The 22,011-nt window shown below is 43.4% G+C and overlaps 1 protein-coding gene across 1 annotated transcript in view; it reads right to left on the bottom strand.

Annotated features, from left to right (window-relative positions):
* The window catches only part of SLC35F3 (solute carrier family 35 member F3), a 129,591-nt gene that overhangs the window by 95,894 nt on the left and 11,686 nt on the right, over positions 1-22,011 (bottom strand). Inside the window, exon 2 of the mRNA XM_064276679.1 lies at positions 14,749-15,085. Within this exon, the coding sequence (XP_064132749.1) occupies positions 14,749-15,085 (337 nt within the window). The remainder of the gene's footprint in view (positions 1-14,748; positions 15,086-22,011) is intronic.

The raw sequence follows: 22,011 nt of genomic DNA, 5'->3' as shown, positions 1-22,011 counted from the left end.
TACATATAAGGTCACCATGAGTCAGAACTGTCTCAGTGGCAACTAACAACGACAAAATAGGATTTCTGGAGTGCTCTGAGACTGAAGAGAATAACGTGCTCTTCTTGTAGCCTCTGAGGCTGCTTTGATAATATGGATGAGTCAGACCACATCATCCTCAATGTCCTTTTCTGATCTTTCTAGGTTTCTATGCAGATGGTCTTTCTCTAAACGTGATGAGATTTTTAAGTTTCAGTGTACCTGTGAATTGGGTCACTAGCTTCGGCTCTATGATTAAGAATCATACAGAAATTAAAAAAAAAAAAGGCTCAACATTAGCTGAGCAGGATGCGGGGTAGAGGGTTGGGGAGCGCGCAGACCCTCTTGTTCACATCAGCAGCACGTCCTCTCTGGGACATCAGTTCTCGTGGTTCTCCACCTTCTATTTCACTGTAGCACTGCTCTTGCAAGTGTTCACAGGGACCCTGGGCTGTCTGCTAAACACGTTATTAAATCTCTTATTTATAATTGACCCCCAAACATCCATAATTACACTAATGGCAAATGTAATGGTTAATGTTATGTGTCAACTTGGCTAGGTTATGATTCTTAGTGGTTTGGCAGACACTGGACTGGTTGCTTTTCCGTAATGTAATATAATGTAATCATTTTCCATGATGTAATCTGATGAGATCAGCCAATCATTTGAAAGGTGAGCTTCTTTAGGGGTGTGGCCTGCATACAATATATAAATGGATGTCTGGAAAAGCTTGTTTTCTCTCTTGACTCTGCGACCCTGCACTCGTCTCTGTTTCTTGGGACATAAGCCTGCAGAAGTCTTAAGCTTGCTGCCTGACCTGCAGATTTTGGATTCATCAACCTGTGCAATCCTGTGATCCAGGAGAGGTCTCCAGCCTGCCTCCTGAACCATGGATCTGGTACTTATTAGCCCCATTCCCTTGAAGTAAATCTCTCTCTCATATATATAAGAGATACATTTATATCTATATATCACTGGTTTTGGTCCTCTACAGAACTCACAATAAGACATCAATTACTTAAATGACTCTCATTCTTAAAACCCACACCTTAAACACAAACATGAGCAATAGAATTGATTTTCTGCAAAATTCCCATGCATAGGGAAACATAACATTGATGCAGGTGAATCAGACATGCTCTCAAATTATAAGGTTAAAACTGATAACCTACTTAAACTATTGAACTTCAAAGTCAAGTCCTTGATATCTGTTAAAGGACTGAAAAAAAGATCTCAACTGGGGGGTGTGAGGTGGCTGAAGTACAGATGAGATCGGAAGGTAGTGCATAGTCTGACTCGCCTCAGGGAAAGCCTAAAATCCACTTGTGGAATATTCTGGAGTTGTCTGTGAGGGTGTTTGATGTCACTGAATTTCACTGGGATGAAGCCAGCAGCTGTTTACTGAGATGTGATGGTGGGGTGGGGTAGATATAGGAGGGGAAACAAGTTAGCTAAACTACTAACACCTTGATGATGTGACAGAGGAAAGTGCCTGTGGAGCAGAGGGCGCTCAGCGTAAATCCCTGAGGAGGATGCCACTATCTGGAGCACATAAGCAGTGCCAGGTTCTGTTTCTCCATTGATGTACCTTGGATATTTCGAACAATGTCTTAAAACAGGCAGCATCTCCACAGAGAAATTCTATACTTACTTCACCCTCCTCCATCTCATTTCTTCTTCTGTCAACACTGGGACCTAGTCTAACTTCACACAGTTTAGACTTGGAACATTGGTTGTTTGATATCCTGTGGCTGTACCATATGCCTGCTACTTGGTTGGCTAATACGCGTGTGTCTGTGTGTGTGTGTCAGGGGCAGGGGGTACTTTGCCTCAGCAGCAAGGTTGACCAAAATCTCCTGGCATGAAGATATTTATGTGTAGTTGCCATTTGTTTACCACCAAACAGAAGACATGGACCATGTTAAAAACTGAAGTCCCCAAATGTTTTGCCCACTTCTTCTAAATCAGTTAGAAAAATAAACAAACAAATGAACAACAACAAATACATCACCATAATGCTCTGGATGTAGCTTGTTGCAATGTCTGGGTTGATGATTTTTGGGAATAAGATAGGAAACAAGACCTCTACAAGAGGAGAGATAAAGGGAAGGGATGTGCTGAGGACAGGATATTTTGCCCTTTCCTCTTGTGCTCTGAGCTAGTGATTGGACCACATGGGAGGCCCAGCAGGTCAGGCCTCCTTCTCATCAGACTTCCATTTTCTGGGGCCCCGGAGCACCTTCACTGTAGGATTGTGAACTCCTGAGGGACAGGAAGTGCTTGTCACTTTCCCTCTCTAGTGCTGAACAGTACAAGGGGCAGAGTGGGCAGTCAATGAGTGCAGGAATGAATGAGTGAGTGAAAAACCTGGGGTTTGGGACTGGATGGGGCTGGATTTGCCAGGAAAACCACAGGCACCTTCAGATAGACAGACAGACAGGTTCCCAGTCTGAGGTCAAGGCCTCTTCCAGCTAGCATTCCTTCTCCTCTGGCCTTGCTTTATTTTTCTCCAGAGCACACTGCACCATCTGACATACTCTATTTTACTTACTTGTTTACTGTGTTTCCCTGCTAGAATGTAAGCTCCATGAAGGCAGGGATTTTACTTGTTTTGGTCACTGTCATATCCCCAGTGCCTAGAACATACAGAAGGTGCTTAATAGATTGTAGAATGATGAAGGAATAGCTCTATCCTCTTTGGGTGGAAGGGCACTGCTGCCTAACCCTACAAAGAACTCTTGAACAGCACACCAGCCAACAACCTGAGATTAAAACACATGACAACATCAGACTGATTTCAACTAGATAAAAAACTCTCAAAAATAAAATAAAGCTAAAACATAGAAAACAGGGGACAAGAGACATCAATCTATAACTGATGACCACTTCAGAGCATAAATGGGGAACAAAGGTATAGGTTTAGAGCTTCTGTATGAAGAGGAAGTCCAGGTGATATCAAAAAATAAATTACGGCTTTAAACTTAGGGAGATAAAGGTAAATTTCAGGGTAACTATAAAGAAAGTCAACAAACCTACCTGTCAAAATACATAAAAAGAGAAAATCATAAAGATTTAGTACACACAAACCAAAAACAATGAAGGAAATGAAAAGACAAGCCACAAAAACAAAAAAACTCAGCACTGAAAATTAGGCAGAACAAAGAAACTGTTAACACCACAAAAAGCACAAGAAAATGACAGCAATAAACTCATACCTATCAATAATCACACTGAATGTAAATGGACTAAATGCACCAGTAAAGAGAGTGGCAGAATTGGTAAAAAAACAAAAAACAAAAACCAACCCATCAATATGCTGTCTGCAAGAGGCACACTTTAGACACAAAGTCAGGAAAAACTAAAACTTAAAGGATTGAAAAAGATATATCAAGCAAAGAATAACCAAAAATGAGCAGAAGTGGCAATATTAATCTCTGATAAAATAAATTTTAAAGCAAAATCCACTATAAAAGACAAGGAAGGACATTATATAATGAATAAAGGGGCAATCCACCAAGTAAGAATAACCATAATAAATACATATGCACCCAACAACTGAGCTCCAAAATACATAAAACAAACTCAAACAACATTGAAAAGAGAAATTGACACTTCTACAATAATACCAGGAGACTTTAACAACCACTCTTAGTGACGGACAGAACAACTAGAAACTCAACAAAGACACAGAAGATCCAAATATCACAATCAACCAACTTGACTTCATAGACATATACAGAGCACATCACCCAACAGTGGCAAAGTACACTTTCTTCTCCAATGCTCATGGATTATTCTCCAGAACAGACCACATTTTGGGCCACAAAGCAGCCTCAAAAAATTCAAAAACACTGAAATAGTACAAAGCATTTTCTCTGATCACAAAGCTATAAAAGTAGAAATCAATAACGGGGAGAGTAAGGAAAAAAATATCTAATAAGTGGAAAATAAATAACACCCTGCTTAAAAACTACTGGGTAACAGAAGAACTCAAAGATGAAATTAAAAAATGCCTAGAATCAAATGAAAATGAAAACACAACATACCAAAACCTTTGGGACACAGCAAAAGCAGGGCACAGAAGTTGATTTATAGCAATAAATGTACATGTCATAAAAGAAGGAAGAACAAAAATCAGAACATTAACCATACAACTTGAACAATTAAGAACAGAGCAGCAAAAGAAGCCTGTAGTCACCAGAAGAAACAAAATAATAAAAAATTAGAGCAAAAATAAATGAAACAGAGAAGAGAAAAACAATAGAATCGACAAGATTAAAAGCTGATTTTTTTTTTGAAAGAATTAATAAAATTGACAAACCATTGGCCAAACTGACAAAAGAAAAACAGAAGAAGATGCAAATAACTCAAGAAATGAGATGGGTGACATTACAAGAGAAGCAACTGAAATAAAAAGAATCATAACAGAATACTATGAAAAATGTACTCCAATAAATTTGAAAACCTAGAGGAAATGGACAAATTTCTAGAAACACACCACCTATCTAAACTCACACAAACTGAGGTAGAAAATTTTAACAGACCCGCAACAAAAGAAGAAATTGAAGGGGTCATAAAAAAAACTCCCAACAACAACAAAAAAAGCCCCAGTCCAATGTTTCAGTGGAGAATTCCAGCAAATACTCAGAGAAGAGTAGACACCAATTCTACTTGAACTACTCCAGAACATAAAAAAGGAAGGCATACTCCTGAACTCATTCTATGAAGCCAGCATAACCCTAATACCAAAGCCAGGCAAGGACACCACTAAAAAAGAAAACTACAAGCTAATATCCTTCTTGAACAGGGGTGTAAAAATTCTCAACAAAATCCTAGCCAATAGAATACAACCGCGTATCAAAAAAGTAATACATCATGACCAAGTAGGATTCATACCAGGCATGCAAGATTGGCTCAACATTAGAAAATCAATCGATGTAATACACTGCATAAATAAAGCAAAGGAAAAGAATCACGTGATCATTTCAATCAATGCGGAAAATTCCAGCACCCACTTCTGATAAAAACTCTTCGCAAAATAGGAGTAGAAGAGACATTCCTCAACATAATAAAGGCAATTTATACAAAACCAACAGCCAACATTACACTCACTAGAGATAATCTGAAAGCATTTCCCCTGAAAACGGGAACCCGATGAGAATGCCCTTTATCATCACTCTTATTCGACATTGTACTGGAAGTCCAGCAAGAGCAATAAGGCAAGAAAAAAAAATAATAAAATAAAGGGTATCCACATTGGTAAGGAAGAAGTAAAACTATCCTTATTTGCAGATGATATGATCCTATACCTAGAAAATCCTAAGGACTTTACAAGAAAGCTATTGGAATTAAGAGAAGTCTTCAACAAAGTGGCAGGATACAAGATCAACATACAAAAATCAGTGGATTCCTCTATATTAACAAAGAGAACTGTAAAAAAGAAAATCAGGAAAACAATACCATCAATCTACAATAGCCCCTCAAAAGATAAAATACTCAGGAATAAATCCAACCAGGACGTAAAAGACTTCTACGAAACAAAACCAAACCTATAAAACACTACTGCAAGGAACCAAAGAAACCTACATAAATTGAAAAACATGCCATGTTCCTGCATAGGAAGATGTAACATTGTGAAAGGGTCAATTCTACCCAAAGCAATATATAGATGTAATGCAATCCTGATCCAAATCCCAACAGTATTCTTCACTGAGATGGAAAAACTAATCACTGACTTTATATGGAAGGGCAAGTGGCCCTGAATAAGTAAAGCTTTATTAAAAAAGAAGAACAAAATAAGAGGCCTCACACTACCTGATTTCAGAACCTACTAATTTATACAGCCACAGTAGTCAAAACAGCCTGGTATTGGTACGACAGCAGATGCATAGCCCAATGGAACAGAATTAAGAACCCAGATCTAAATCCATCCACCTATGGACAGCTATCTTTGACAAAAGACCAAAGGTTGTTAAATGGGGAAGAGACAGTCTCTTCAACAAATGGTACTGGCAAAATTGGATATCTATCAGAAGGAAAATGCAACAGGATCCATACCTCACACCATATACAAAAATTAACTCAAAATGGATCAAAAATACCTAAATATAAAACCTAAAACTATAAAGATCATGGAGGGACAATTAGGGACAGTGCTAAGGGCCCTAATAGATGGCATAAATAGATTACCAAACACAACTAAAAATGCACATACAGAAGTTAAACTAGATAAATTGAATCTCCTAAAAATTAAGCTCTTATTCTCAACAAAAGATTTCTTCAAAAATGTGAAAAGAGGACCTACTGACTGGGAAAAAAATCATTGGCTACAACATATCTGACAAGGGTCTAATCTTTAAAATTTAAAGAAAACTTCAATACCTCAACAGCAGCAACAACAAAAAAAGACAAATAAACCAATTAAAAAACGGACAAAGGATATGAACAGACATTTCATCAAAGAAGACATTCAGGCTGCTGACAAACATCTGAAGAAATGCTCGTGATCATTAGTAATTAGAAAGATGCAAATCAAAACTCTCACCCCGACATTACTGGCAAAACAGAAAACAACAAATGTTGGCAAGGATGTAGGGAGATTGGAATTCTTATACACTGCTGGTGGGAATGTAAAATGGTAAATCATTATGTAAAACGGTATGGCACTTCCCCAAAAAGCTAAAATAGAAATACCATATGATCCAGCAATCCCACTCCTAGGTATATATTTCCTAAAGAAATAAGAGACATGACATGAATAGGCATATGCACACCCATGTTCATTACAGCATTATTCACAATAGCAAAAAGGTGGAAGAAGCCTAAGTGTCCATCAACAGATGAATGGATTAACAAACTGTGGTACATACACACAATGGAACACTATGCAATGATAAAGAATAATGATGAATCCATGAAACTTCTCACAACATAGATGAATCTGGAGGGCATTATACGCTGAGTGAAGTAAGTCTACTGCAAAAAGGTAAATACTGTGTGAGACTGCTTTTATAAAGTAACAACAAAAGGTTTACACACGGGAGAAAAAAAAAAACCAAAAAAAAAACTCTTTGATGGTTACCAGTGACAGGAGTGGGAGGGAGACGAAATTACCAAAGTGATAGGAGACATGTTAATATGGGTGAAGGGAAAGGTAATACACAATATGGGAGAAGTCAGCACAACATGACCAAGACAAGAGAGGACACTGAGAGGAATGCAGGAATAAAGGACAACTCTCTGGAAACCCTGGTGGTGTAGTGGTTAAGAGCTACAGCTGCTAACCAACAGGTCAGCAGTTAGAATCTACCAGGCATTCCTTGGAAACCGTATGGAGCAGTTCTACCCTGTCCTATACGGTCGCTATGAGTCAGAATTGACTGGATGGGGGTATGGTAACTACTGGAGCCATGGTGGTGCAGTGGTTAAGAATTTGGCTGCTAACCAAAAGGTTGGCAGTTGGAATCCATCAGCCGCTCCTTGGAAACGCTGTGGTGTAGTTCCACTCTGTCCTATAGGGTCGCTATGGGTCAGAATCCACTCAGCTGCAATGGGTACTATAGCATAGACAAACCTGCAACAATAGAATCAACAAACAGTAATCTACGATGGCTACATAGATAGACAGATATGCCAAGAGGTGAGGGGGAGGGTAAGGGAGTGCATCCACCAGCAGACACAGGTTCAGTGGAGGAAATTTCTAAATACATGACTGTTGGTGTTCCTCACGTATTAATATAGGCAATAAAGCACACAAGTGGCACAGTCAGCCAAACCTCTTAGACGTAACTAAACACCTCATGAGGTGAAGTTCCCCTGTTTGAAGGCAAAGAACCACAGCTTGGGGGACATCTACATCAATTGGCACAACATAGTTCTTAAAAAGAATGTTTTAAATCCTACTTTGGTGAATATCCTCTGGGGTCTCAAAAGCTTGCGAGCAGCCACCTGAGATACAACTATCGGTCTCTTCTAGTCCAGAGCAAAGGAGAGTGAAAATAACTATAGATTTAAGGGAACAATTAGTCCAAAGGACTAATGGACTACATGCACCACAGCCTCCATAATCCTGAGACCAGAAGATTAGAAGGTGCTTGGCTACCACTACTGACAGCTCTGACTGGGAAACAGGGGATCCAGGACAGAGCAGGAGAAAAACGTAGAACAAACGATCAAATTCACAAAAAAGACTAAATTTACTGGTCTGACAGAGACTGGAGGAACCTTGAGAATATGGCACCTGGACATACCCTTCTAAATTCAAAATCGAAGCTACTCCCGAAGTTCACCTTTCAGCTAAAGATTAGGCAGGCTCACAAAACAAGCAGGGACACATCTGAGGAACGTGCTTCTTACATCAGTCAAGTATAAGAGACCAAATGGGCAACCAAAAAAACTCAAACCAAACCCTTTGCTGTTGAGTCGATTCCAACTCATAGTGACCCTACAGGACAGAGCAGAAGTGCCCCATAGGGTTTCCAAGGAGCGGCTGGTAGATTCCAACCGCTGACCTTTTACTTAGCAGCTAAGCTTTTAACCACCGCACCAACAGGGTTCTGCAAATGGTCAACACCTGCCCAAAAACAAAGACAAGAAGGCGAGAAAGGACAGGAAAACTGGGTGAATAGAACCAGGGAACCGGGGTGGAAAGGGAAAGGGGGAGAATGCTGACACAATGTGGGAGTACAGCCAATGCCACAAAACAATTTGTGTATAAGTTTTTGAATGAGAAACTAATTTGCTTTCTAAACTTTCACCTAAAGCACATTAAAAAGAGAAAAAACGAACAACTCTTGATGGGAGCAACAGGCCAGAGCATGTTTAGGGCTCAGGGTAAGGAAGGACAGGCACCTACCAGGTGTGTCAAATACTTGGGCCTGACACCCCCAGAAAGGCAGGGACCTGCTGGGGCATTGGTAATCAGAGCTGCTCAGGCAATGCCTGAGCATGTGCCATCGTGCCTGAAGAAAAGGTATAAATGTTTCCTGAAAAGATTTCCCCGTTTTTGGAATACTTGTCTTTGTTGAGAAAAAGACAATTCAAATTCTTTGCACCAACACACAAGTTTGCTGTAGGCTGAAAAAGAAGTTGACAGCCCAGAGCAAGACATTGCCATCTGTCATACTTCAAAAACTTACACTTGGAGTCCATTCTTAACAGTGGTCAGGAACTAAGTGCACCCCCTCCCAGACTGACAGCTGCCTCACCTCAGCTGTGTGAAAGGAATATAGCCTATAACCAGTTACGTATGCAGCATTCTCAATCCTAAGATGAAAGCAGCTCTGATTACATCATTCTTCTGCTCTAAACTTTCAAAGTTTTGCCTAGAGAATAAAGTCCCAACCCTTGATAGGGCACCCAAGCCCTTCCCAACCTGGTCTCAAGCTGATGCCTATTCTGCTCTCTTCTCGTCCCCAAAACTGCAGCCAAGCCAGTCGGCCCTCCCCCTCCTTATATTCCACCCAATTTTTACAAAGGTCTTGCTCTCATTCCTTGTGAGCTCCTTAGAGTGAGGAACAGCATCTGTTTCATCCACACCTGCCCCACAACCCCAGATATACAGACGTCTAGAAAAGTTCACTGCCCTGGGCTGGCCTCCAGCCTTGCCCTTCCATTCCAGTCTCCCAGGGCTGCCGTGATGACATTTCTAAAGATCAAATCTGACCATGTCTCTGCTCTGCCCTGACCCTTTGATGGTTCCTGTCAATATTTACCTTAGATTTCAAACCTTCTGCCTGGTGGAGGAGGCTCGCCAGGATGTGGCCCCTGCCTAACTGGTCAGTCTCACTTCCTTCACCCCCATGCCTCCTGTGCTCCAGCCAGGCCAAATGACTCAGGGCTCCCTCAGGCACCAGGCTCTGCCCAGCCTCTGGCCTTTCCTGTGCTACTCCATCTGCCTAGAAAGTTCTTGACCTCATCCTCCATCACGTAGAAAACTATTTGCTCATCTTTAAAGAAACTATTCCTGGGTTACTTCTTCTAAGGCACATTGCTCCCCTGCATCTACCCCCAGACTTGCCTTGCTTTCTAACTCCCTTCACCAGGTGATAGACTCCTTTAGGACAGGGACCACATCTTATTGATCCCTAGTGCCTAGCCCAAAAAACTAAAAGCAGATAATAAATAAGGTTAGGGTGAGCAAGCACCCAGCCTGCTATTGCTCTTCTCTGCTTCTTAGACACTGAGTGTTGGATGGACATCACAGCTACACATGTGATATAGTTCCTAGGTAAGTCTGGGCGGCCGGATACATACACGTGCCAGGCCCCTGCAGGCTTTATGATAAAAGGCATAGAAACTGCTTTTTCCACTCTCTGGACTCAGACTGTTACTCAATTTCTGAGACGGAATCAACTGGCTAGCTCATAGAAGCCTGAAACTATAAACGGCAGAGGGAAACATCTGTCACCACTGTCTCCTTCACTGGTTTTGGCAGCAGCCTGACAGCAGCAGGTCACAGCAGTTGCTTAAGAAAATAGGTCACTCCTGTGGAAATTCCTGGAAGACCTTCTCTTCTGACAAGAGCACCACTGCCAACGTGTCAGGTCTTCTCCAGGTGACCTCTCAGGCCCCCTGCCCAGAGTTGCTGGAGGCCACGTGTGTTCACACCTGCCCTCTGGCACCTTTCTTCCCTGTTATTTCCCACCCAAGTGAACAGCTGTTCGGGAGGCTCTGGGGAGCAGTACCCAATTTTAGGTCACACCAGAGCTCATCCCCCTGCCCGCCCCAAGTTCTGGGCACTACTGCTTTCTCACAGCATCTCCAGCCAATAAGATCAGAAGACGGAGGGGAGACTCTGGGAGTGATGACCACGTGGAGGAAGGAGGCATCCACCTGAAAACCCCGGGCAGCAGGGCCAGGAGGTTTCTACATTCACACTCTAATTTCTCACAACGGGAAGTGACCATGAGGAGCCTGGTCAGTGCTCTTGGCTGCTCTGTATGGTCACAAGGGCCACAAGCTGACTTCTCCAGAATGTAAGATTTGCCCAGCACCAGAGGAGTTGCACACCCTCTAAGACAACTGTAATTTAAGTAGACAGCACAGGTGGGAAGTGAACAAAGCCTGGTTACATCCTTTGATACAGCATGTATGGAACATTCCAGTGCAGTGATGGCTCCTCCCATTTATACAGCGCTTTTCAGTTCTTGGGCGCCTGCACATATGGTGTCTCATTCGATCATACGCCAACCCTTAGTGCCAGGCAGCCCTGTGCCATCACCTTCTCTTTACAAAGGGGACTCTGAGGCTCTGAACACTCAAATGACATGCCCAGGGGTGTTCCCTAGCAAGGGACAGAGGACTAGGCATGAACAGTCCTCTGGCCCCTAATCAAGCCACTCTTCAGTTGTCCAATGTTTGGCGAGCTCTGGTTCTTATTTTTGTTTAGACTGGCAATATTTGGGAAAACCTGTATCTGAAACTCAACAACTCCGGGACCCAAGTATGGTCCCTGAGCCAGCATCTCCAGCACCATCAGGGAACTTGTTAGAAATGCAGACTCTCAGACCCCCCAGACTCACGGAAGCAGAGTCTGCCTTTTAACAAGATCTCCAGCTGACACGTAGGACGTGACGGAGGAGCTTGTGCCAGGCAATACATTCTGGTGCTTCTCTGCTCTGGCTTACTTTTCTGGCTTCTTCCAGGTAGGTAAGCTTGGGGAAAAGGACCTTATCAGGATTGCTTCCTGATAACCAAAAGAAAATCTGGCTTGTGTCTCCAGCTTCCCTCTCTGTGAAAAAGGTCTCTACTTTTTTCCTCTCCTCCCCGGCTTCCTGCTAAAACATTTTCAGCTGAGGGTCACGTCTCTTCAGCTGACCCTGGATCTTCTCCAGCATTAGTTGTGAAAGAAGCATGAAGATGTGATTTTCATTTATTTCTAGGAATCTTAAAGTCTGTTTAAAGAACTCCCAATCTGAGTAGTGATAAAATCGTGATTTCCTAAGGAAGGTCTGTTAAGATTTCCCTCTTCCTTTTTTGAGAAAGAATCTCTCTTAACCCCTCCAGTGGTGTGCACCGCTGAATGTACATACCCAAGAATTGGTTGGAAAATCGGCAACTCTGCCGAGCTTCAGCGCGAACCCAGTTTACAATCAGAAAAACTTTAAGAGGTCAAATTAAACTTTATGGTAGAAACTGGGCAAGTTTTTAACTGACTTCAATAACCAAGTTATTTACATCCTCCCATGTTCTTCTCCAATCCTGACTCATTCCAGACACTTTTTACAGAAGGACCAAACCAAACCAAACCCAAACCCACTGCTGTCCAGTCGATTTCTACTCAGACCGACTCTATAGGACAGAGTAGAACTGCCCCATAGAGTTTCCAAGGCTGTAAATCTTTAAGGAAGCAGACTGGCACATCTTTATCCCCTGGAGTGGCTGATGGGCTCGAACCATCAACCTTTCGGTTAGCAGTGGAATGTATAACTGCTGGGCCACCAGAGCTCCCATAGAAGGAAAACAGCCTGAAATCAAGGTGTTTATGCCTTTCTGCATATAACTAGGAACACTGGCAGTGCAGTGGTTAAGAGCTATGGCTGCTAACCAACCAAGAGGTCAGCAGTTTGAATCCATCAGCCACTCCTTGGAAGCCCTATGGGGCAGTTCTATTCTGTCCCATAGGGTCACTATGAGTCAGAATCCACTTGATGGCAAAGGGTAGTAGTATGTATAACTTATCTTCTTCAGTGACCTTTCCCGTTTTTCTACCTTGACATTTTAACCACCAATGAGCTTTGCTCTTTCTGTGCTGTTTGCAGCACAAAGGTTAAGTGCTGCTGGGCCTGTCCTACATGGATGTCCACAGAGTCAGGCTTGTCCCCAGGTAATGATGACACATACTGCTGCTCAGGGGAGGCCCTCTCTCAGCCTGCATGGTCACAGGAAGCAGGGTAGAGCATTCTATCTTCTCTCCCAGAAATTCTTTACCAAGAAAGGGAGTGCATTGTTCATTTTCTGCCCTTTGTTAGGGGCTGCATGGTAATATGCTAGTCAGTGTAAAGAAGGGTGAACTCTGAATTACAAACTGAAAACCCTCATGGCTAACATGATTTACTGAATATTTGCTTTCCTCTTTGACTAGAAGCAGGCCATTATTCTCCTTTTGCCTTTGGAACAATCTTGGGCCCTATCTGTCCATTTTTTGGCTGCTATTCAGGAGAAGCACGTTAAGTGCCTCTTTAACAGCTTCTGCTTCTCCAGGAACAGTTGGTTTAAGTCAACACGGAGAATGCCCAGGCCTGGGTGGGGTGCCATGCCCTGCAGCCTCCTCTCCAGCATTTGCTAAATCTTTTTCACAAAGCGAATGAGATGCTGGCCTCTGTGACTCAGTCCAAGGCCATCAGAGCCTCTTCCTTTAGAGGAATTAGTCCTCTGGCTTACAACCCAGTCTTTTAAAGGAGCCAGACCAAATCCATCTGAAGGTTAAGCGAATGTTGTGCCCAGACTTCCAAGTATAACTGTAGAAAGACATAATGCCTGGTCACCAGAGAGCAATTCTGATCAGAGTCTGTCCCCAAACCTCTTTGCTCCTTGCATCCACAGATACCCACCACAATATTTTCAATTATCTTGTGACTTCTAGGGAACCCTGGTGGCGTAGTGGTTAAGGGCTACAGCTGCTAACCTAAAGGCTGGGAGTTCGAATCCACCAGGTGCTCCTTGGAAATTCTATGGGGCAGTTCTACTCTGTTCTAAAGGGTTGCTATGAGTCAAAATCTACTCGACAGCAACGGGTTTCTTTTTCTTTGGTTTTGTGGCTTCTAAGGCACAACTTTAGAACAGGGTTGGAGTTTAAAGCAGATGGTAATGGACATGGCAATTTTATACGTGTATGAGTTTGGTGGGGGGTGGTGGATGGGGGATGGGAGGTGAAGGAGTGAAGAATCAACTGTCAATTTTTTTTTTTTTTTTCACCAGAACTGACAAAAGGTAAGCGTCCAGGGCTAACGGCGTCCCCTTGGCCAGCATTCTTTCCTGGGCTTTTCTGCTTGACCTGACGTGAACCAGTGGTAAGCCCACGTTGAGCCACTACCTCAGGCACCTCGAGACCCCGTGATGGGCGTATATGAGCACAAGACTGAACACCCACAATGTGACTCCCCAGGAAGGTAGGAGATCCCTGGTCTATACGGAGGTAGAGGCTGGGGCTGAGACTTTATGCAAGGTTTTAAAAGGAACATCATTTCAGTGGACTCAGCAGGAAAAAATACATTCAACAAAGTCCAGACCCTGCTTTGGGTTTGATTCCCACACTTTCAGTTATCAGACCCATGGAATCACATACGGGGAGGTGGACTGTTTTGGATTAAAAAGCACATGAGTAAGGGAGTCTTTGCAATGAGCCTCTCCAAGAGGGAAACTAAGCTACAGGAACCAGGCAAATCGCTGGGCTCCATGGACTCCCAGTCCTCACCCAGGCTGGGTGGCACCTCTCAGGTCTGATGAGGAGTAACACACTCCCATTTCTTTGCTTCCTGGGGACCAGCTGTGGGTCATCCCAGGAAGGTGCCACGTTCTCTTGTTTCATATAAAGGTACTCTGAGGGCAGTGGGCCAGGAGACAGAGGAACAAGGAGTTCAAAACCCTGAGGGTATAGTAGACAGAGGGTCCTGACACGCCCCCACCCCCATCTTCGGCTCCTTCTCACGTGGCCCTTTCCAGCGCCCAGCGGCCTGGGGCAGGAGAGAAGCCTCAGAGAAGGCGGCTGCTGGCCAGGACGCGCCTACCTGTATCTCTGCTTCAAAGACTGCTTCTCTGCTGACTTGCAGACATGTCCCACGTAGTACAGCGGGAAGAATAGAAAGTTCCAGTTGGTGGCAAACCATGTTAGGGTGAAGGGCGCGTCGAACGTCTTGAAGGTGAGCTTGGCGAGCTGCGTGGAGCCGGCCCAGGAGGCGCACACACACAGCACCACCGCCACGCCCCAGAAGACCTTCTTGAGCTGCGCGCGGGAGCATCGCCAGCAGAAGCGGCCTGTCCTCCCTCCGGCCTCTGCCCCGGCCGCTGCCTGGGCCTCCGCCGATGCCGCCGCTGGGGCCGGGGAGTCCCGGGGCCGCTCCTCCCCTGCAGGGAAGAGAGGGTGCTGTTAGCAGGAGCCCCAGACCAACACACCCCCACCAGGGCGAGGCGGCGGTGAGGTAAGCAAGAGGACAGCTGACGTCGGCCACTATCAAGCCCAGTCCCCTGACCGGGAAGAGGAAATGGAGCCAGTTTCCGGGACAGCGGTGTCATACAACATTTTAACAGAACTGCTGTCACAGCTTTTCTTACCAACCAGAACTTGGATACTCAAAGTGTGGTCCTGGACCAGCAGCATCAGCACCCCTGGGGAGCTCATTAGAAATGCAGATTCTTGGGCCCCACCCTAGATTATTCACCTACCGAATCTGCATTTTAACAGATGATCTGTGTGTACCTTGGAATTTGGGAAGCCCTTCTCTGGAACACACAAATCGCATTGCTGTCCAATGGATTCTCACTCATGGCGACCCTATAGGATAGAGTAGAACTGCCCCAAAGGATTTCTAAGGAGCACCTGGTGGATTCGAACTGCTGACCATTTGGTTAGCAGCTAAGCTCTTAACCACTGGACCACCAGGCCTCAGAACACACAGAGTGGCCAATATACTTTCATGATAGTTTATTTCAGCTCAGGTGTACTAAACTGCTTACTGGGTGCTGGGGATTCCTAGGAGGGGGTCACAGGCCTTAACCCCTAAGAGCTCCTTGCTGCTGCTACTTAAAGGCTTGGGTGCCAAGATGCTCATATATTTTGCATGTACTGCAAAAATAGACCTGCCTCTGTTTTTTTTTTTTCAAATCGGCTTCCCACTGATCTCCTCCAGGCCCACTTCAAATGTCTACTTAAAAAAACCACAAATCTGGCAGCTGCGCTGTGAGAGGTCAGGGGCCCTGCATTCTAGAGTCGCGTTACTTCTGGAAGCCAGGCTCAGCCAAAGCATGGCTCTGTGAGCAGTGCCGTTCCCTCTGACCACGGGAAGGCGCAAAAGTGTTATTTCCACTGTTTGTTTTTACATTGTGTGCGTGCCAGTCAGCTGGAAATTTAAACAGAGCCTTCTGCCTGGGTAGTGTGTAACTAGGGGCAGATGCAAATTTCCAGAAGGCAACGTACTTGCCTTTTATCTGTTCCACTTGGCACTTGGCTGAGTGGACCACATAAGTGATAAGAGGCCATCTTCACTTAAGGATACAGGAAATGAGTACAGAATGTATTGGGGTCAGACGTGCTCTATGTGTTTTATTTAAACAATAGCATCTTATACAAATAACTTTAATAGTGTTAATATCCAATCACTGCACTGAGTTTTATATATTATACTTTCTGAAACATAAGCATCCTATGACATAAATCCTGATAACCTATTATACAGATGTTAGCTAATCATATCGTTAAACACCAGCCCTGGCCGTATCTGTTTTAGCCAAAGGTAAACATACTATTATGTAGCTAGTCAAGGAGAGAGAATGTACTTTACTGGCCCAAATCCTGTTTGCAGAGCTTTGCTGGTCTAAATCCCATTTGACACCATCTGTATTGTGCATCTGATCCAGACCATGGTATTTTCAGTTACCTCATAAACATGCAAAAGTTGGATAGTGAAAAAGGAAGACAGAAGAATTGATGCGTTCGAACAATGGTTAAATATTGATTATACCATGGACTACCAAAAGAATGAACAAATCAGTTTTAGAAGAAATACAACCAGAATGTTCCTTAAAAGTGAGGATGGTGAAAGAGAGAAAAAGGGCCACATAAATCAGAGACTACATCAGCCTGAGACCAGAAGAACTACAACCGATAACTGCCCTGACAAGGAAAACAACAGAGAATCCCTGATGGAGCAGGAGAGCAGTGTGATGCAGACCTCAAATTCTCATAAAAAGACCAGACTTAATGGTCTGACTGAGACTAGAAGGACTACAGAGGTCATGGTCCCCAGACCTTCTGTCAGCCCAAGACTGGAGCCATTCCCAGAGCCAACTCTTCAGATAGGGATTGGACTGGACTGCAAGATAGAAAATGATACTGGTGAGGAGTGAGCTTCTTGGCTCAAGTAGACACATGAGACTATGTGGGCAGCTCCTGTCTGGAGGGGAGTTGAGAAGGCAGAGGGGGCAGAAGCTGGCTGAATGGACACAGGGAATACAGGGTAGAGACAGGGAGTGTGCTGTCTCATTGGGGGAAAGAAGCTAGGAGTACATAGCAAGGTGTATATAAATTTTTGTGTGAGAGACTGACTTGGTTTGTAAACTTTCACTTAAAGCACGATAAAAAATAAGTGAGGATGGTGAGACTTCGACTTGCTTAGTTTGTATATGTCATCAGAAAAGACCAGTCTCTAGAAAAGGATATCATGGTTGGTAAAGGGCCAGTGAAAATGAGGGAAACCCTTAATGAGATGGATTGACACACTAGCTGCAATAATGAACTCTAGCATACCAATAATCATGAGGATGACATAGGACCAGGCAACATTTCACATAGACGGTCGCCATGAGTTGGAGCTGACTTGATGGCAACTAACAACAACAACATATTGCACTTCATTACCTCCGTTATTAATAGTTAATCTCCCCAGTTCTCTTACTTTTCATGTGTGCATATCCTAGTTGGAAAGGCTTGGGAAAACCAAATATTTAACCTCCTTTGAGCTTCATACAAGCTAGACAGCCTAGGCTAAGGGCAGGGGGAAGCCGAGGAGGGTTAAAAGCAAGACAGATTCCCATCCTTTTGCATACGCCCTGCCTTGATTTTGCCCACAGTGAGTTCCCACAATTTAAGACAAATTCCATTTCAAACAGAGCAAACACGTTTCAGTGTACACACCGATCACCTGCCATTTCAGGTTAGCCTCTGCAACCTTTCATTATTTGGATAATTTGCAAGGACTGTTGGGGGTCAGGGAGTGTCCCAACTATCAGCAGCGCTGCCAAAAACTCGTACTGAAAAGATAATTGTGGAGTTGAAACAAAAAGCCCCTGTCAAAATGAAATGCAGTTTTACAGTGCTACTTTCCCTCTTGAGAATGAACTCCCAAGGGGATGGAATAAATTCAGGTTCACAACATGTTTCTTCATTTAGTGTTTTCATGATGGCAAATAACATCTTAAAACTTTAAAGAACTAAGCCATGATTGATTCTGCATAGCTATTACAATTCAGGAGAAAAGTCACTGAATCATGTAATTTCGCATTGCTAAAATGCTCCTATGGGCTCGGATTAAAGGAGTTATTCTCTAACTTTGTAACCACTCTGTATCATTAACCAAAGGAAATATTAACAGTACACAAACAAATTAAAGACATTTGAAACTAAAATCAATAATCTATTATTTAAAAAGAATGATTAATATAGAAGATAGAACAATGTTTCTCAAAAAGTAACGCAGCTAACAGGCATTATAAGAAAAAAAGGATTCTACGGTCAGTTATGTTTGGAAAACACTAGGTAGAACAAAGATAGGAATATTCGGGCCTAAAGGACAGAGTGACTTTTCAAGAGGCAGCTACAGAATGCGGCGCTTCTCAAATTCTTTAAATGTGTAACACCTTGTAGTAGGCCAACTGTCTCTTGGAACACACTTTGGGAAACACTGTCGTCAAAACCAACCAAATCTGATTCGGTGCAAGCCTCTCATTTCACTTCGCTGAGCCTCCTATAATAATAACAACCACTTAATATCAATCTCATTACCTCACTTAGTACTCCGAAGTTCACCTCCTACCTCATGTGAACTTACAAATGTTCTTTACAAATACTTTCAAAATGTACAAAATAGCATAAAGAAAAAGCAATCCATAATCTTACCCATCGGAGCCCTGGTGGCATAGTGGTTAAGAGCTCAGCTGCTAACCAAAGGGTTGGCAGTTCAAATCCACCAGCCGCTCCTTGGAAACCCTATGGGGCAGTCCTACTCTGTCCTATAGGGTCAATAAGAGTCAGAATCGACCTGACGGCACCTAACAACAACAACAAGCTTATCAACCAGAGATATCACTGTTAATATTTTGCTGTACCTTCTCCAGTCTTATTTGTCTTCATGTCACACACACACACATACACTCACAACATTCACCACACCCACTACACTCACACACATGCACACACACCATACCCACATACATTCACACCATACCTATACTTATTCACACACATAGCACACCCTTACTTACAACACACATATACTCACATATAGGCACCCCTAGGCACACACATTGTGCCATACACACACCACACTCACAACACACATACTCATATACCACACATCACACTCATGCACACACCACACACACACACACACACACACATCATATCTGTACCACCACCACACACGGATATACTTATATATTCACTCACCCAGCAAAATTGGGATTGCATTATGTTTTCATCCTGCATTTTATTTTTTTACCTTAATACATAATGGCATGAATTTTATAAACCTCACAGGGCTGTGTCCAGTGCATGCATCCCAGGAGCACTTCAATCAGCCAGGCAGAGAGCAAGTGTCTGCCCTGGGCTAAGAGCTCTGGGCCATCAGTAAATAAATATAAAACACAATTACTGTTCTTCAGGAGCGTACAGTCAATCTGGGTGTGATAAAACAGAACAATTATGTGCAACACCGAAAGAGCTAGAATATAACAGGAATTCCAATAAGAGAATGATCAGCACAGACTGTCATAATAGTCAAAAGAATTGGACTCAGAAGCTTGGCCTGGGCTTTGAAGGATAAATTGGCTCTAAGCAAAAGGAACAGAGGTGCAGGTTGGAAATACACAGGATCTGTAGAGGGGCAGGCAGTCTCAGAGTGGTGCAAACAGTTCATATGCTCGGCTGCTAACTGAAAGATTGGAGGTTCAAGTCCACCCAGAGGCACCTTGGCAGCAAGGCCTAGTGATCTACTTCCAAAAAGCCAGCTATTGAAAACCCCGTGGAGCATAGTTCTACTCTGACACACATGGGGTTGCCACGAGTCAGAGATTTTTTTTTTATGGATTGAACTGTGTCCCCCAAAATGTGTGGCAACTTGGCTAGGCCATGATTCCCAATATTGTGTGATTGTCCACCACTTTGTCATCTGATGTGATTTTCTTATGTGTTGTAAATCCTACTCTGTGATGTTAATGAGGTGGGATTAGAGGCAGTTATGTTAATGAGGCAGAACTCAATCTACAAGATTAGACTATCTTGAGTCAATCACTCTCTTTAAGAGATATGAAAGAGAAGCAAGTAGAGAGACAGAGGACCTCATAGCACCAAGAAAGTAGTGCCAGGAGTAAAGCAAGTCCTTTGGACTTGGGTCCATGTGCTGTGAAACTCCTAGACCAGGGGAAGATTGATGACAAGCACCTTCCTTCAGAGCTGACAGAAAGCCTTCCCCTGGAGCTGGCACCCTTAATTCGGACTTCTAGCCTCCTAGACTGTGAAAGAATAAATTTTTCTTTGTTAAAGCCACCCACTTGTGGTATTTCTCTTATAGTAGCACTAGGTAACTAAGACAGCAACTGATAGAAGGACAGGAAAGAAGATGGGGAGACCGAAATCCACTGTCACCTCCTTATGCAACCCTTACCCCAATACCTTCCTCCACCTCAAGCCTTGCTTTGTTGGACATGTATTGAGAGAAACTGCTAGATTGGCTGAAGGCATTGGAGCAAATTCAGATGTTGGCCCTACTTTATTTAGGAAGTGAAAGCCCCAATGTCCATAACAACGGGATACAATTAGTGGAATATATATGGAGCTACATAATAAATTTGGTTAGCAGACATTTTTATTCCCCACTATCGGAAATGTGGTAAATGTGTTCCACTCCACGCATCATCTAATTTGCCAAGTCCAAGCTAGTTTTCCATGAGCTCTTCAGTTTATGCTCTGGAGAGATCCAAGAGGCTTTCACACAGAAAGAATTACAATGAGGAGGGCAGCATCTCTTATCAAAAGCCTCTCAAGTCTACTTCAAGTGCAGGAAATTTTGTTTACTTCCCCCCTCATAAATTGCAGGTCAAGCAATTCCTATGTTTGATTTCACTCTTCTATTACCACTGAAAAAGGCTGTGCAGATTGTCTCAAAGAAATCAATGCCAAATTAGCTTCCAGCTCTTTCCTGCCCTAGCTCCGTTGCTACTAGCAATACTATATGTCCTCCTCACATACCTGCTCCCTGCAAACAAGCCCTTTGTTTATGATCTTCTTGTACCTTAAGTTCTAATCCTGTACTTTAACCAGCAGTTCTGGGAGCCATGCAAAGTAGACTATACACTCTGGCCCAATGGTTGTGCTGACAGATCCTGTAACTGCAGAGTCAAGCATCTCCCTGTAGCTGTGTCACCGATGAATGCTCTGTTTACGCTGCTCAGTTCACTCAGAAATGCTGGGGAACAGGAGGGCCCTCCCCACTTCTGTTGCTAGAGCTGCTTCCATTGAGCATTTTGGAGGAAGTTTGGTATGTGCGTGCGGTTGTAGGGGGAGAGGGAATTTTTTCTCTTGGACAAAATGGGTACTCCATGGCATGAGTAAGGTAAGAGGGTCAGTAAAAAGGACGGTGTCCTTCTCCAGGGACTGGTCTCTCCCGATAAAATGTCCAAAGTAAGTGAGATAAAGTCTCGCCATCCTCACTTCCAAGGAGCACCCCGGTTGTATTTCTTCCAAGACAGACTTGTTCGTTCCGGCAGTCCATGGTATTATATTCAATATTCTTCACCAACACCATAATTCAAAGGCATCAATTCTTCTTCGGTTTTCCTTATTTACTGTCCAGCTTTTGCATGCGTATGAGGCAACTGAAAATACCATGGCTTGAGTCAGGCACACCTTAGTCCTCAAAGCGACATCTTTGCTTTTCAACACTTCAAAGAGGTCTTTGGCAGCAGATTTGGCCAATGTAATATGTAATCTGATTTCTTGGCTGCTGCTTCCATGGGTGTTGATTGTGGATCCAAGTAAAATGAAATCCTTAACAACTTCA

The sequence above is a fragment of the Loxodonta africana genome, chromosome 25, assembly GCF_030014295.1.
Source record: "Loxodonta africana isolate mLoxAfr1 chromosome 25, mLoxAfr1.hap2, whole genome shotgun sequence".
Classification (NCBI taxonomy): Eukaryota; Metazoa; Chordata; class Mammalia; order Proboscidea; family Elephantidae; genus Loxodonta; species Loxodonta africana.
Note: the sequence above shows the minus strand (reverse complement) of the source record. Positions and strands in the feature narration are given on the sequence as shown.